The sequence below is a fragment of the Leucopleurus acutus genome (genome assembly GCF_964270905.1).
Source record: "Leucopleurus acutus genome assembly, chromosome: 2".
Classification (NCBI taxonomy): domain Eukaryota; kingdom Metazoa; phylum Chordata; class Mammalia; order Artiodactyla; family Delphinidae; genus Leucopleurus; species Leucopleurus acutus.
Window position 1 is genome coordinate 62,802,004 of NC_139143.1, and position 17,802 is coordinate 62,819,805.

A 17,802-nucleotide genomic window follows, 5' to 3' on the forward strand; every position below is an offset into this window, starting at 1 on the left:
TGTAAAACATATTAAATAAATTCGTAAGCTTTTCTTTTGTTAATCTGTCTTTGTCAATTCAATATTCAGATCCAGCCATGGACCCTAAGAGGGTCGAGGAAAACTTCTCCCTCCCCTACACAGTCTTCAAACAACTTGGATAGAAAACTTTTTGATTCATAGTACAACGTCAACATGGATTTGTGAAATGGAAGCAGATTTCACTACAATTTAAGAGTCTCCTGCTATACAATATGAAAAAGCATGGAATTTTGGGTGAGAGCTACTGGGATTGTGCATCAAATGAGAATAATAATCTCTTCTTCACAGGGTAACTGTAAAGTGTAACACACACACACACACACACACACACACACACACACACACACATCTACAGTTTAGTGGTTAAGAACATTGGTTCTATAGTAAGACAGGCCAAATTCTGAGGCCAGTGTGTCATTTACCTAAAGGAATGACTTTAGCCAAGTTATTCAACTTCTCAAAGCCTTTGTTTCCTCATCTGTAAATGAGGATACTGACTCATAACAATCTTTATAAGATTAAAGTGAAAGGTCATACATTATGGTAAGTGAAATAAGCCAGTTACAAAAGGACATATACTGTATAATTCTACTTATATGGGGTACCTAAAGTAGCCAAATTCATAGAGGCACAAAGTAGAATGGTGGCTGCCAGGTGCTGGGGGTGGGGGAAAGAGGGAGTAATTACAACTTGGGAAGATGAAAAAGCTCTGGAGATGGATGGTAATGACAATTGGACAACAATGTGAATATATTAATGTCACTGAATTATATGTTTAGAAACAGTAAAAATAGCCAATTTTGTGTTATGTATATTTTACTACAATTTTTTTAAAAAAGAAAAAACTAAAGGTCATGAAGATTAGTTTAAAAGTGCAGCATCAGGCACATTTTAAGTGCTTTACAAATGAGTGTGTTATAATTAATTTTATTTATTATTTTTAAAATGCATTTGAGTTCATCACGAATGATAAATGCTGCACGATTACAGAATTATTGATGATAGTCGTTACATTTTTTTATATGGATCCAACATATTCCTTGGGTGTCTGGAAACACCTGGTAAGAATAATGGTAATACAGAGGAGCGTGCACTAAACACAAACCCTCACATACACACATGCACACAACGAAATTTTACTAGTTTAGAACAAATGGGTTGTTCACATTCAAGAATGTTGCTAAAAGGGGCTTTTAAGTGAGACTATAAGCAATTTGCTGGTATTCATTTTTAATTATAACAGATTGATTATTCTTTTGCATCTAATTTTATTATATTGCTCTGAAAACTCTTTTTGTAAGGGAGACAAAGATAAACTTCAGCCAAGAAGTTAAACAACAAATGTGATAATTACAAGATAATTCTTATCTATTCAATAAAGGACTGAGATGGTTGTGTATAGCATATATATTGTGTGTATGTGTATATACATATATATGGGTATATACGCATACATTTATACACATTCACACGTATACATACATATAACAAAGACTGGCAGTCAGCAAGACAGAAATTTAGAGCCTTAGAAACCATATTTTCTTATCCCCTTATTTGTAAATAAGGAAATTATGTGTTAGAAAGGTGAGATGATTTGATTAAGACCCCACATTAAATTGGTGGCAGAAATGTGATCAAAGCCCTTCAGAACCTCATCTCATGTACCACCTCCAAATGCACCACAGCAAAGGACTTGTCTCAGCCGTTCCTCTGCATGCCTCTTTTGCATGTTGTTCACGCTGCCTAAAATGCTCTCCTCAAAGTTCAGTCATCTTTGAAAAATCTTTCCTGGTTCCCCCAGAACGAATATGGTTGCCCTACCTTCAGGCTCCTGAAGCTCCCTTTTAAAACCCCAGGGCAATCATGCTGGATTATAAGTGTCTACGTGTCTGCCTTCTCCATTACACTCAGGACAACTTGAGGACACACACTGGCATCTCTGGATGCTCCCACACCTGACCCTGGACCTGTCAATAGTAGGCACTCACTGAACGTCTGTGGGATATGTGACCTAACCAACCATCACAGGCTTCTCCAAAAGGAGGCAGGAAAGTTGGCATCAAGAATGCAAGTGGGAAGTTAGCTTTGGAATGAAGGCAGAGCATACCTTCTTTAAAGATAGGAGAATATCCGAGGAAGATGGAGTGGGATTTTTTTTAAGTAAAAGAGAAGAAAGCTTGAGTGTTTGTGCTAAGAGTACTCATAGGGGGACACTGAATTTTATTTTTCTTATTTCTGTCAAGTGACCCCATATTTCCTAGGATACATTAAGTTCATATTAATTACTGACAACTTGGAACATGGCATGTTTAGTCAACCATTCTCCCTTCCTACATTTTGGATTGTCTCATGAGAAATAAACAATGAGAAATCAATTCAACAAATTAGCAGTGTTATATAATACACACATAGTACTATGATGATATATATATATTTTCTGATATAAATCCCTAATACATAAAATGTATGATTTCTGGAACTTTAAAACTTTAAAATTCCTTGAGTATCTTGCACTAGTTAGAAGCTCAAATTTGTGTTTGTTGGTAGTTTTAGTGTTTTCTGGATAGCATCCTAAAACAAACCTATCCTCAAACTAAACATACAACAGAGAAAAGTTGAAAACAAACTAAATATTCACACAACAAATTATGTTGGAAGGGGAAACCAATATAAAGGAATACCAATGTTACAGAATTGGAGTGCAGGACTACTAGCTTTCCAAAGGAGTAGTGTTTTGCTGCCACCAACAGGGCAATAGGCATTCCTTCATGTAAGTTACAAAACTAACTGAAGGCACAAAACCCATTGCAAATCCAAAAGAATGTTTACGGCTTGCTTCATTTTTTTCAGTTCTTTAGCCTTCTAATTTGTAAACTGAATGACAGCTGCAGAAACTACAGTCCTAATTTCAGTCTGTCACAGATCACCATCTTCAAGCTCAGAAACAAATTTTTTTTTACCCAAGTTGGTGAATCAAAGACTAGGGAGAACTAAAATCCATTGTCTATTTTCAAGGTGTTTTGCTCTTCACTTCTTGTTTTTTAACCCTGTATGGTATTCAAATATGGTCCTGCAGGGAGAGAATCTCTGGAACATGAATTGACCCTTCTTTCCAATGTCAACAGAAAGGAAAAGGGGAATTATACTTTGAAAGGTCAAAGGAATACTTAACCAGCCAGCACAGTGCCGAATAATAACTGACTTTTTACTCTCTCAAATAAACAAGGCCCTATTTTATTTTATTTTATTTTATTTATGGGTTACATCACAGAGTTCTCAGGTACTCCCTACTTTTTTAATGTTTATTGGTCATTTTTGTTTCTATTTTTTTAAATTTTTACTGAAATATAGTTTATTTACAATGTTGTGTTAGTTTCAGATATATAGCAAAGTGATTCAGTTATACATATATATATAAATATATGTATGTTCTTTCTTAACATTCTCTTCCATTATAGGTTATTACAAGATATTGAGTATAGTTCCCTGTGCTATACAGTAGGTCCTTGTTGGTTATCTATTTTATATATAGTAGTGTATGTATTTTAATCCCAAACTCCTAATTTATCTCTCCCTCCCACTTTCCCCTTTGGTAACCATAAGTTTGTTTTCTATGTCTGTGAGTCTATCTTTTTTGTAAATAAGTTTATTCATATCATTTTATTAGATTCCACATATAAGTGATATATGATATTTGTCTTTCTCTGACTTCCTTCACTTAGTACCATAATCTCTAAGTCCACTCATGTTGCTGCAAAGGGCATTATTTCATTCGTTTTATGGCTGAGTAATACTCCATTGTGTATATATTTTATATATATATGTGTGTGTGTGTGTGTGTGTGTGTGTATATATATATATATACACACACACAACATTTTCTTTATCCATTCATCTGTTGACAGACACTTAGGTTGCTTCCATGACCTCGCTATTGCAAATAGTGCTGAAATGAACATTGGGGTGCACGTATCTTTTCAAATTATGGTCTTCTCTGGATATATGAACAGGGCCCAATTTTAGAATTTTGAGGTTCTCTATTAAGACTCTTTTCCTGGTTTGAAGATACTAATAGTGGATGAGCTATGCTTTATAAATTAGGTTTTCTGGTTAAAGCAACCCTTGGTAATCCACCATGAATTAGCTGAATCACAATCCACACCTCAACCCAGGTACTTCTTTTGGTTCCATTTTAAAGGGACTCCCCTTAGTATACTCCTCGGGAACCTCAAGGCCCCACTGAGCAATTGCTACAATCCTAGAAAACGGGCATGGAGATGGAGGAGCACAGAGACCAAACAGACACGTTAGCAATTGATAATGATGAAAATAAGGACCAGCCATTTTCTAAGTGTGACTGAATGCTTCCTCTAATTGCACATGTGTTTTCTTCTCCTTGTTCCCTCACTACCACTTTGTTTAGATAATTTAATTTTGAATGTTTCATCACAGTGTAGTAGATGCTTAGCTGCACACTGGGATCACCTCGGGAGTTTTTAAAAATAGTGATGTTTGGGTTCCACCTAGATAGTCAAATGAAATTGTTCTGTACAACTCAGAGTCAGAAAATGTTTAAAGCTAACTCTAATATACAGGAGATTCTGATGTAGAGTTAAGACTGAGAATTCCTGCTCTACGTAACTTATGAGTATTCCTACCTTTCTGGTTCCGGAACTGCCTGCATCAGATCTTGAGGGTGAGGGATGGGTGAGAGGAGGCATTCAGAAATGTTCAATTTAAACAAATTCCTTGGGACTTAGGTGATTCTGGAGGACACTAATGGTTAAGAATCACTTCGAGTTATACTGCTGTAGGGACTTGCAATACTGTGACATAACTAAAATAAATTGGGACAGTCTCTTACTGTAGATTGGTGGGAAGATTTTTTTTTTTTTTGAGGGAGGAGAAGGGAAGTGAGAAAAAGAGATTTTATTTGTTCACATGCATTAAGAGGACTGTCAGATACTTCTTTAAACAACTTAAGAAAAGGGACTATGTGTCTACTGTTGTATCCATATCATTAAGCACAGTGTCTGGCTCACAATAGGTACTCAAAAGTCATTTGCTGAATGAACAAATAAATGAACAAATGTTATTAGTATACAATGCATTTCATGTGTCCTAGGAGAGTTCTGAATAGGGAACGGAAGATGAGTTGGTAGATAGCAAGTGGAAGATTACAAAGTAACAGGTTATTAAAGGTGCGAAAACAAGGAAGTCCTAATAAGGAATGGTAGGAGGTTATTTTAGCTGTAGAAGGGGCACTGGACAAGGAAGCAGGATAGGACACACAGGGCATGGCTTATGAGAGAGCTTCCAGCCTAATGACAGCAGGGTAAACCGGAAGCTTTTGAAGGGGGCCAGAATAAGAAATATGAATGGTTATTTCTCCAATGGAATTCCAGACAGATTTCTGGAAAGAAGGTTCAGTGACATAAAAACTTGTAGTAGCAAGCTACTGATATGAGGGAAGTTTATTTGAGGAAAGAGATGTTTCAGTTAAGCATTTGGATTCTATTTGATACACAAATCAGAATCACACAAGCTGAACTGGAAAAAAAAGAAAAAAAAAGTATTGTAACACAAATATATTTTGTATTTCTCATGTAATGTGAAATTATTTCTTTCTAAAAGCTGAATACTGAAGTAAACGGAGTAGGCAGGGACAAATAAGTAATCTCTGAGAAAAAAGTTTTTTCATTAAGCAAGTAGATTACATACGCCCAGACATACACAAAGCTTCTTCTTTTAAAAATAATAAAATCTGTAAAAAAGTCAATTATATTTCAATATAGCTGAAAAAAAAAAGTACTGGAGTTTCCTATAAATCTAGTCTGAATCACAGTGATGACAAACACAAAAATCACATATAAGAGTACAATGAAGGTTTCTCCAGAATAAGGGGAAGAGCTTCATTACTACTTATGCATGGCAATTTTGATCTTCAGCAAATAATTGGTTCATCACCTTAATGTGGTGGAACTACTACCACATGTGGCAGAAAAAGGTGGTGGTGATAGTAGTGGTAGTGGTAATCCAGAAATGGAGATCTAAGTAATAAAACTTTTCTGAAAGAAAGTAAATGAGATCAAGAACAAGACAAAGATGTAGGCTCTTTCCACTTTTATTCAACTTTGTTCTGGAGCACCCTGAGCCCTGCCCTCCCCATGCAGCAGTTGGGTCACAATTGGTCCAGGCAAGTGTCCTGAGCCCTGCCCTCCCCATGCAGTAGCCTAGAGGCAACCAGCCCGGGTGGGTGTCCTGAGCCCCACACAACCTGTGCAGAGACTGAGTCACAACCAGTACAGTAGAGCCTCCCAAGTCCCACCTTAGCACAGAAGTAATAGAGGTGCAACTGGGCTGGGTGAGCACCCTAAGCCTTGCCCCCCTTATACAGCAAATGAGTCACAACTGGTTGGGTGAGTGCTCTTAACCTTTCCCACTCCACACAGAGCTGGGACACGTGAGCACCCTGAGTCCTGCCCTCCCTGCATAGCAGCCCAGCAGAAGCCAGGCTGGGCCAGGGCCCTGAGTCCCGCTCTCCCTGTGCAGCAGATGGGCCACAATTGAGCAAGTGAGCACCTGGAGCTCCACCCTCCCCTCACAGCAGTCTCAGCCCTATTACAAGCAGCAGGTGCATGTAGCCCACGTGACACATACCCATAGAGGGCCTGGTTCTGGTGGCCAGGGGAGATTGTGCTTCTTGGACACAAGGAACAGCTCCTACCAAAGACCACTCCTTCAAGACTGAGGGAGATAGGCATTTTCCCTAATACATACAGACAAACACAGAGAGACAGGCAAAATGAGGAGATAGAGGAATATGTTCCAAACCAAAGAACATGGCAAATCCCCAGAAAAAAAGACCTTAATGAAATGGAGATAAGCAATCTACCTAATAAAGAGTTCAAAATAATGATCATAATGATGCTCACTGATCTCAGGAGAAGAATGGAAGAACACAGACAAACTTCAACAAATATACAGAAAATATAAGAAAGAATGAAACAAATTATACTAAACTGAAAAATACACTAGAAGGGTCCAAGAGCAGAATGGATGAAATACATGCACAAATCAGTAAGCTGAAAGACAAAGCAACGGAAAACACCCAGACAGAGCAGCAAACTGAAAAATGAACTTTAAAAAGTGAGGAAGGGACTTCCCTGGTGGCACACTGGTTAAGAATCTGCCTGCCAGGCTTCCCTGGTGGTGCAGTGGTTGAGAGTCCGCCTACCGATGCAGGGGACATGGGTTTGTGCCCCGATCTGGGAAGATCCCACATGCCTCAGAGCGGCTGGGCCCGTGAGCCATGGCCGCTGAGCCTGCGCGTCCGGAGCCTGTGCTCCACAACGGGAGAGGCCACAGCAGTGAGAGGCCCGTGTACCGTAAGAAAAAAAAAAAAAAAAAAGAATCCGCCTGCCAATGCAGGGGACACGGGTTCAAGCCCTGGTCCGGGAAGATCCCACATGCCGCAGAGCAACTAAGCCCTTGCGCCACAACTACTCAGCCTGTGCTCTAGAGCCTGCAAGCCACAACTACTGAGCCCTCGTGCCACAACTACTGAAGCCCATGCACCTAGAGCCCATGCTCCACAACAAGAGAAGCCACCGCAATGAGAACCACATGCACCACAACAAAGAGTAGCCCCCACTTGCCGCAACTAGAGAAAGCCTGTGCACAGCAACAAAGACCCAACACAGCCAAAAATAAATAAATTAATTTTTTTAAAAAGTGAGGAAACATTAAGGGACCTCTGAGATAAGATCAAGTGAAATAACATTTACATGATAGGGGGTCTCAAGAGGATCGGAGAAAAAGAAAAAGCCAGAAAAAGTATTTGAAGAAATGACAGGTGAAAATTTCCCTAATTTGGGGAAGGAAAAAGACATCCAGGTCCAGGAAGCCCAGAAAGTTCCAAATAGGATGAATCCGAAGAGAAACACACTGAGACACATTATAATTAAAATGGTAAAAGTTAAGGATAGAGGCTCTTAAAACCAGCAAGAGAAAAGCAACTTATTACTTACAAGGGAAACCCCATAAGGCCATCAGCAGATTTTTTTCAGCAGAAATTTAACAGGCCAGAAAAGAGTGGCAAGACATATTCAAAATGCTGAAAGAAAGAAACCCCTGCCAACCAAGAATTCTCTACCCGGCAAAGTTATTGTTCAGAATTTAAGGAGAGATTAAGAATTTTCCAGATAAGCAAAAGTTAAAGGAGTTCATCACCACTAAATTGGCCTTATAAGAAATATTAAAGGGACTTCCCTAAACTAAAAAGGAAAGGCACTAATAATGAGAACATATGAAAGTAAAAATCATACCAAAAAAGGTAAACAAATACTAAAGGTAGTGGATTAATCACTTACAAAGTATATATGAAGGGTTAGACAAAATTATTAAAATTAATTAAAAATACAGTAAGTAAGAGATACCTAAACTAAAAAGATGTAAAATGTGTCATCAAAAATATGAAACACAGGGACTGTACATGCATAGGATGTTACATGTAAACCCCACAGTAACCACAAAGAGAGAACTTATAGTAAATACACAGAAGAAAATGAGAAAGGGATCTAAATATAATACTAAAGAAAACAATCAAAACACAAGGGAAGAGAGAAAGAGAAGAAGAAAGGAACAGAGAAGAGCTACAAAAACAGCCAGAAAAAAATTAACAAAATGACAATAAGTACATACTTATCAAAAATTACTTTAAACATCAATGGACTAAATTCTCCAGACAAAAGACACAGAATATCTGAATGGTTAAAAAGTAAGACCTATATGCTGCCTACAAGAGACTCACTTCAACCTAAAGACAGTTGCAGACTGAAAGTGAAGGGATAGAAAAAGATATACCATACAATTGGAACCATACCATACAATTGGAAACAAAAAGAAAGAAGCTGGGATATCAATATTTATATCAGAAAAATGAACTTTAAAACGAAGACTTGGGCTTCCCTGGTGGCGCAGTGGTTGAGGGTCCGCCTGCTGATGCAGGGCATGCGGGTTCGTGCCCCAGTCCGGGAAGATCCCACATGCCGCGGAGAGGCTGGGCCCGCGAGCCATGGCCACTGAGCCTGCGTGTCCGGAGCCTGTGCTCCGCAACAGGAGAGGCCACAACAGTGAGAGGCCTGTGTACTGCAAAAAAACACACACAAAAAAAACAAAAACAAAAACAAAACAACAAAGACTGTAACAGGAGACAAAGAAGGACATTACATAATGATAAAGGGGTCAATCCAACAAGAGAATATAACATTTGCAAGAATTAATACACCCAAAATAGGAGCACCTAAATATATTGGATTGGCCAAAAAGTTCATTTGGGTTCTTCCATAGCACCTTACGAAAACCCAAATACATTTTTTTGCCAATCCAATATAAAGTAAATATTAATAGAAATAAAGAGAGAAATAGACAGCAATACAATTATAGTAGGGGACTGGAATTATGCCACTTACATGAATGAGTAGAGCATCCAGACAGAAAATAAATAAGGGAATATTGGTTTTAATTGATCAAGGGACTTAATAGAGATATACAGCATATTTCATCCAAAAACAGCACAATGCATTCTTTTCAAGTGCACATGAATCATTCTCCAGGATAGATCACACGTTAGGCCACAAAACAAGTCTCAATACATTTAAGAAGATAAAAATCTTATCAAGAATCTCTTCCAACCATGATGATACAAAACCAGAAATTAATTATAAGAAAACTGGGGGCTTCCCTGGTGGCACAGTGGTTGAGAATCTGCCTGCTAATGCAGGGGACACGGGTTCGAGCCCTGGTCTGGGAGGATCCCACATGCCGCGGAGCAACTAGGCCCATGAGCCACAACTACTGAGCCTGTGAGTCTGGATCCTGTGCTCTGCAGCAAGAGAGGCTGCCATAGTGAGAGGCCTGTGCACCGCGATGAAGAGTGGCCCCTGCATGCCACAACTAGAGAAAGCCCTGGCACAGAAACGAAGAAGCAACACAGCAAAAATAAATTAATTAATTAATAAACTCCTACCCCCAACATCTTCTTTAAAAAAAAAAAAGAAAACTGGAAACGACACAAACACATGGAGACCAAACAACATGCTATTAAACAATCAATGGGTCAATAAAGAAATCAAAGAGGAAATTTTTAAAAACCTTGAGACAAACAGAAATGGAAAAACAATGTTCCAAAATCTTTCAGATGCAGCAAAAGCAGTTCTAAGAGGGAAGTTCACAGAAATACAAGTGTACTTCAAGAAACAAGAAAAATCTTAACTGAAAAAGCCTAACTTTACATTTAAAGGAAATAGAAAAAGAAGAACAAACACAGCCAAAAGTTAGTAGAAGGAAGGAAATAATAAAAACCAGAAGAGAAATAAATGAAATAGAGACCAAAAAAAGAAAAGATTAATAAAACTAAAAGCTGGTTCTTTAGAAAGATAAACAAAATCAATAAACCTTCAGCCAGACTCATCAAGAAAAAAAGAGGAGGGCCCAAATAAATAAAATCAGAAATGAAAGAGGAAAAATTACTACCAATATCACAGAGGTACAAAGCTCTATACAAAGAAGTACAGAAGTACAAAGTACAAAGGATCGTAAGAGAATACTATGAATAATTATATGCCAACAAATTAGACAACCTACAAGAAACGGATAAATTCCTAAAAACATACCATCTTCCAAGACTGAATCATGAAGAAACAGAAAATCTGAACAGACTGATTACTAGTAATGAAATTGAACCCATAATCAAATAACCCTCAACAAAAAAAAAGTCCACATCCAGAGGGTTTCACAGGTGAATTCTACCAAATATTTAAAGAAGAGTTGATACCTAGTTTCCTCAAATTATTCCAAAAAACTGAAGAGGAAGGAACTCTTTCAAACTCACTTTATGATGCCAGCATTTCCCTAATACCAAACCAGACAAAGACACTACAAAAAGGAAAATTTCAGGCTAATAACGCTGATGAACATGGATACAAAAATCCTCAACAAACTATATTAGCAGGGACTTCCCTGGTAGCGCAGTGGATAAGATTCTGTGCTCCCAATGCAGGGGGCCCGGGTTTGATCCCTGGTCAGGGAACTAGATCCCACATGCATGCTGCAACTAAGAGTTCACATGCCGCAACTAAGGAGCCTGTGAGCTGCAACTAAGAAGCCCTCCTGCCACAACTAAGGAGCAGGTGAGCCGCAACTAAGGAGCCCTAGAGCTGCAACTAAGGACCCTACCTGCTGCAACTAAAAGGAGCCCACGTGCCACAACTAAGGAGCCCACGAGGCACAACTAAGGAGCCTACCTGCTGCAACTAAGACCCAGTGCAACTAACTAAATAAATAAATATTAGCAAACCAAATTCAACAGTACATTAAAAAAACATACACCATGATCAAGTAGGATTTATCCCAAGGATGCAAGGGTGGTTTAACACCTGCAAATCAATCAATGTGATGTGTAACATTAACAGAATAAAGGCTGAAGGTCAATGGAATTCCAAATTGATGACTAGGGACAAAAAAAGGAGTGAGTAAAGGAAAATGAGAAGAAGCAGAGAGGGAGATAAAAAAATAAGAAGCCAAAGGAGAATGTAAGAAGGAGAGAAGGAGAAGAAGAGGGAGGGGGAGGGGAGGGAGAGGGAAAGGAGGAGGAGGAGGAAGAGGAGAAGCTCTACGTGTAATAATAGCACCTGCGTGCACTGTAGTACTTACTAAGTTACAGGCACCAATCATATATTAACTCATTAAACTCTAACAACAATCCTATGTGATAGGTATTACTAATATCCCCATTTTAAAGATGGGTAAACTGTTAAGTTCCCTAAGATCACTGTCAGAGATGGGACTTGACCTCAGGAGGAAGAGGGGGAGGAGTGCTATGTCATACTGCTTTGATAACTGGTGAGAGATCAAGTTAGATAAAAATGGAAAGATGTCTACTAGATTTCATTAGTGACGACCAAAAACGCTTCAACAGAATGATAAGGAAACACACCATAGCGGAGAGGGTTGAAAAGCCAAAAACATCAAAGATATATACTTAAGAAGTTTCACGTAATACATAAAGCCGCTCCAAGCTAAGGCTCATTCTTCTAAAATTTAGCCAGGATCAGCTGACTTCCTTAAAAAAACTAGATGTTTCTAAACAGAAGAACATAACATTGGAGTCTTCAAAACTGTCTGAGGAGTTTCATTTGTTTACAACGAAACAAATTATTATTAATAATTACTTTTTAAGCTGCTTTGTTTTAAAACTTGCTTTCAGGGTCCATAAAAGTGCATATTTAGAAATTTTGTTTTTTCAAGAGTATGGCTGCTAACAGAAAGCAATTTTGCAACATGCATCAAAAATTAAAATGTGATTATAGTTTGATCTAGCAATTACATTCCTAGGAATTTATCCTAAAGATATTATTAGATAAGTATTCAAAGATAGACGTTTAAGGATGTTTGTTACAGTTTTGTTTAACGGGAAACTCTGGAAACAACTTTAATATCCATAAAAATTAAATATAAAATGGTTAAATAAATTATGATACATCAGAAAAATAAGCAGCCATTTAAAAGGCTAAGCAAGTTCTATGTGTAATAATAGCACCTGGGTGCACTGTAGTGCTTACTAAGTTACAGGCACCAACTGTATATTAACTCATTAAACCTGAACAACAATCTTATGGGATAGGTATTTCTAACCTCCCCATTTTAAAGATGGAGAAACTGTAATTTACCTAAGATCACCAGATAAATTGTGTGAGATGGGATTTAAACTCAACCAGTCTGGCTCCAGCATCCATCCTTTTAACCACTACATGTGTGTAGTGACAAGGAAAGATATGCATAATATATTATTAAATGAAAAACAGTCTTGTTCGACAGCAATTTTTAAAGAAAATAAATATGTTCATCCTTTCACATTGTTCTTCTAGATTTACCCACTACCTCCCCATCTTCTTATCTATAACCCTCAAAGCCATATTAAAACATATTTGTTTATACATACATTTATGTGTATATGTAGGTAGGTAATACACGCTTACATATTCAATAGACTAAAGCATGAGAGAAAGATTTTATACCCAATTTTTATTATGGTTACCTCTGGGGTAGGGTTATGAATGGACTTTTCTTTTTTTCTACTGGAGTATAGCTGATTTACAATGTTGCATTAGTTTCAGGTGTACAGCAAAGTGAATCAGTTGTACATATACATATATCTACTCTTTTTTTTTAGATTCCTTTCCCTTATAGGTTATTACAGAATATTGAGTAGAGTTCCCTGTGTTATACGGTAGGTCTTTATTAGTTATCTATTTTATATATAGTAGTGTGTGTATGTCAATCCCAGCACATGTAAGACACAAAATGAGCTTGGGGGTGGGGGAGAGAAAAACATTCTGTCATTTACTTCTTAATCATTGTTGGAAAGCAAAGAGCCTATTCTGATTGGAAATTTTCTCTGCCAACATGAAGTGGCTAAGATTAATTCTGACTGATCATCTCCAATCTATTATAATGTACTATGCTATGACTACTGAATGTTTCATATAATAAGTGAATTAGATTTTTAGGAATATATCCAACCTACCTAGTGGACACTGCCAACATCCTAAATGATTTAATGATGCTACCTACTAGAGCAAATCATTCTTTTAGCTCAATAGCTTTCCAGCTGCCTGGTAGACTGTTTCTAACCCAAAAGGAAGTAGCTCCCATTCAGAAAGTAGGTGTCTATAAACCATACTGAGCAACAGAGACATTTACCTATGTTTATGCTGTTTAAAATTATAAATTCAGCTTTGGCTTTTCTAAGCCAAAAGATTTTAGGCCATCTGGGGCCTTGGCTGCCTCAATAATCAACTGAGGGAGAGAATTAGATTGTTTTCTCTAACAGTTCATGATTCTCCTACAAATAACACATTTGATGTGTGCTAATGAGATAACCTACGTTAACATTTAGCGCACAGTAAGTGCTCAAGTAATGGTATTTCCCTTTCTGATTCCCCTCAACACAAGAAATACAGAGAAATCTAAAGTCCCTCTGCAGCTATACTGAAAATTAGTTAGGCTGGGTTCATAAGCACTTTGAACTATCCCTAATTGTGTTATTCTGATATAAACAAGTTTATATTCTTTTATTTGATAGATTAGAAGCTAAAAGTTAGTCACTGTCAAATGTGTTTGGAGTATTCTTTTTCTAGGTGGGGCAATCAGATCAATTAATCACACTTCAGTGCAGCCTATGTATGTACTGTCTCTATGTGAGGTCAGCTCCAGGATTCAAACAAGGAAGAGAGATAAATATAAACCTAGAGTAATGGGAAGGCTCTCCTTTTTATTTTCTCTAACTAGGTATTCTCCAAGATGATATTAGATGAGTATCCATGCATTGCTAGAGAAGATACAAAAGCCTTTCTGCCCAGTGGCCAGAGAATGTCCCCCGCACAGGCCATGTCTGGGTTAACATGGCCATAAATAAATAAAAACAATACAATCAAGCCCCCAAAACCTGTCAACCAGGGGGATAATTTACCAGATGAATAAATTATTAGGCTGCCACAGAGTACAGGTCTGATATCCAGAGGCAAAGTCCTAGGTTACCCTCAAAATACAGACTAAGCACGGGCTAAGAGCACTAGTAAAGGAAGGTCATTAAAAATGAGAAAAGGCATTTGGGGAAAGATGTAATATCTGAAACAAAAAAATTAGACATGATAGGAAAAATCAAAACTTTGTTGGACTTCCTTATACTTACTTTATGGTTTAATATTGTTTTTAGTCTTAATTACATTAATACTTTCACTGTTTAGGCAGTCTAAAAGTCTTATTCCAGCCCTCTGCAGAAAGCATCTTTTGGTTTTGATTTATTTTAATGACAAGAAAAAAAAATGAGGTGGAGATCCATGATTTCATTGAAAGATATACGCAAAGACGCTTGTTACTTTATTGAAAATATTTTCCTTAACTTCTAAAGTAACTTTGTCATATGAACTGTTCATATCTAAACTCAAAATGATTTAATGAAAAGTCTGAAGTACAGTTTACGAACTTCATAAAAAACAAATGAACAGAATAAGAGATGAGGCGCAGCAGCCCACACCTTGAGTTGCATAGGGCCTATATTATGTGATGCCTTTGTTTAGAATCAAGGTATTTAATGGTTAAGTATGGAAGCTCTCCTAAAATATCAGGAGCTTCTCTGAAGATTCAGATTATTAACTTTTGGGAAATCTGGAAGAATTATAGGGAATCTAGTAACAAATTCTGAATTACTTCGTCAATATAATAGTAATCACAATAATGACAGTTACCATTTATTAGGCGATACAATTTTCCAGACGTTATGTTAAGAGAATTTTATGTATCATATCATTTAGCAATCCTATAAATTCGTTTTCATTATTATCTCAAAATTCAGGGTCTGAGTAATTTGCCCAAAGTCATACACTAGAGCTGATATTAGAACCAAATCTGTCTGAGTCCGGTGTCTGCAGTTTTAACCATTACATTTTACTGGGAAAAGGGTGAGCTTGCATCTTTTTATAAGCAAGGCAATTATCACCTTCAATAACAGAACTTCATCTTTAACTGAAGGACAAAAACCAACCAGGTTATTTTCATCAACTCTGCAGCAAATGTCTTGCTGTTTCCACACTTTTAAAGCTGCACTGATATGTTGATATAAAATCCAACAAGGTAATTATAATTGAATTCTAACATGTCTTATAAATTTCTAGCTATCAGAGAAAGAACTGCAAATTGAAATGTAGCAGTTTCTTTTTTAGTCAGTGTATTACAGAAGCATTCTAATAATTCAATTATATGTTTAGGCACCTTTAGGGATGTTATTATGATAAGTATTTTAAGAAGAAAGCTGGCATTATTTTGACAGAAAACAGGTTTTTTTCTCATATCATACAACTTGAATGAATGGAAATATTTTTACCTTACTGGAAAAAGTGCTGTGATAGCAAGATTAAATGGATTATAAGAAAACCAAACTTGAATTAAACAACAACAAAAAAGGATGGGGGAAGGAGAGAGGATCAGAGTTCCTCAGAGAAGTCATTTTTTTTTCTTTTTTTCAAGAATCTAGAATGAGGCAAAGGCTGTAAATTGAATGATGCCCAGTTCCAAGGGCAGAGACGTAAGACAGTTCGGTAACTTAAACATAAAAACAGACTTACCTTTAGGAGAGCCAAGGCTACATGGAAGATTATGTTCAAACCCTGAAATAGAAAAAGAGAGTCAAAATCAATACTGTCACATCTATCACTATTTTATTAAGTATTTTCCCAAGACTTCTGTATATCATTAATAAAATCTGTTTTCATTTTCACATATAATAGTAATTAAACATAAGATTTCTAAAGGTATTTTTTCTTCTATGAGAGGCTTACTATAAATTTTAGGTGCTATCTAATTAATGCTCACATAAAATTATTGCTTTTACAACAAATTGGCTCAGGGCTTGCAAAAGTCAAGTTCCTTGATCAAAATGGCAGTGACACCGAAGTCTAAAATTATTAATTGAAATTTGTTAAGTCTTATCTGTGTGATGTGGTTAAACTGCCAGTGGCGAACAAAACAAAACAAAGAAAAATAGTGTTGCTGATAACTGGGACAGATTGTAAGCATCACACTGGATTTCCCCTACTGTTCTTATTGCGTTGTTTGTTTTAGTGCTTGCTTTCAAGTAGTATGTGTACAGCTAGAGGTGGTAATTAGGGACTATTTGCTAGACTCCCTTGTCCCTTTTTTCCTGAAAACCAGAGCAATATTTCTTCATGAATAAAGAAATTAAATAGTTTGTTAAGAAGCCGTACTGGGGCTGAATTTTGACTCTGAGTTCAGCCCAATGACTCTGAAGAAATGTTGAGATATTAAAGTCAAGAGACAGGAATCTTAAATGCTCAAGATGACAGAGTCAGAAACAAAGTTGCCACAGAATATGCAGTTTCCTTGTCATGCAAGTCATCATACATGAGAAGAAAGACCTTTCAAATTTGAGCTGACATCTCCCATAAGTCCAGGGTCTATTTGATGTGCCCTCTTCAGCTTGGTCACAAATATAATCTATCTACCTTCTGGATATAGAGCTGTACCAGATGTGTTATGCAAAGAGCCTTTAATAAACCATCCTTTTACTGTCTCCAAAATCAGAAGCAAGAATTAGGACTAGGTAATTGATGCCGAAAACTCGGCTTCTGTGCACCAGTGCCAAATTGAATCTCAGAGACAGAGTTTTCGGTGAAGTAGAAAACAATAGTTTTTTTGCTTTGCCAGGCAAAGGGGGACGCAGCGGGCTCCTGCCCTGAAAAACTGTGTGTCCCAACTGGGAGGATTTGGTGAGTTTTACAGCAACAGTTCAAGGGTGGGGTTGCTGATAAGATTAGGGTGTGTGAAAGGCCTACACTCCTTTAATCTGGTCTCAGGTAATCTCTTGATGGGCTTCTCTGGTTTCTTTAATCTGGCCTCAGGTGGCCTTCTCTGGTGCTCCTCCCTTGTCTCTGAATCCTCTCCCTTCTCTGATTAGCAACTGTTGGAATCTGCCTTTGGGGACTCAGGAAGGTCACGGAGGCTGGAGTCTGTTCCCTGCAAATAAGGAACATGGGACGCAGAAAGGTTTCCGTGCCCGGGAGCCCCAGAGGGTCCTGCTCAGTTTCATAATTAGAGTGCATTCCTGTTATAATATGCTAATCTTTCATATTCAACTACCAAACATATGACATAATAGTAAGAAGGGATGACTGATAAACACAAAATCTTTGGTTGAAGGTT

At 37.4% G+C, this 17,802-nt stretch overlaps 1 protein-coding gene across 5 annotated transcripts in view; it reads right to left on the minus strand.

Moving 5' to 3' along the window:
* RABGAP1L (RAB GTPase activating protein 1 like) overlaps positions 1 to 17,802 on the minus strand; it is a gene marked incomplete at its 5' end in the record, with an annotated part of 698,468 nt that overhangs the window by 177,943 nt on the left and 502,723 nt on the right. For all 5 annotated transcript variants that reach the window (XM_082834440.1, XM_082834438.1, XM_082834439.1 and 2 more), the window contains one exon: positions 16,209 to 16,250. In XM_082834440.1, coding sequence (XP_082690566.1) covers positions 16,209 to 16,250 — 42 coding nt within the window. The remainder of the gene's footprint in view (positions 1 to 16,208; positions 16,251 to 17,802) is intronic.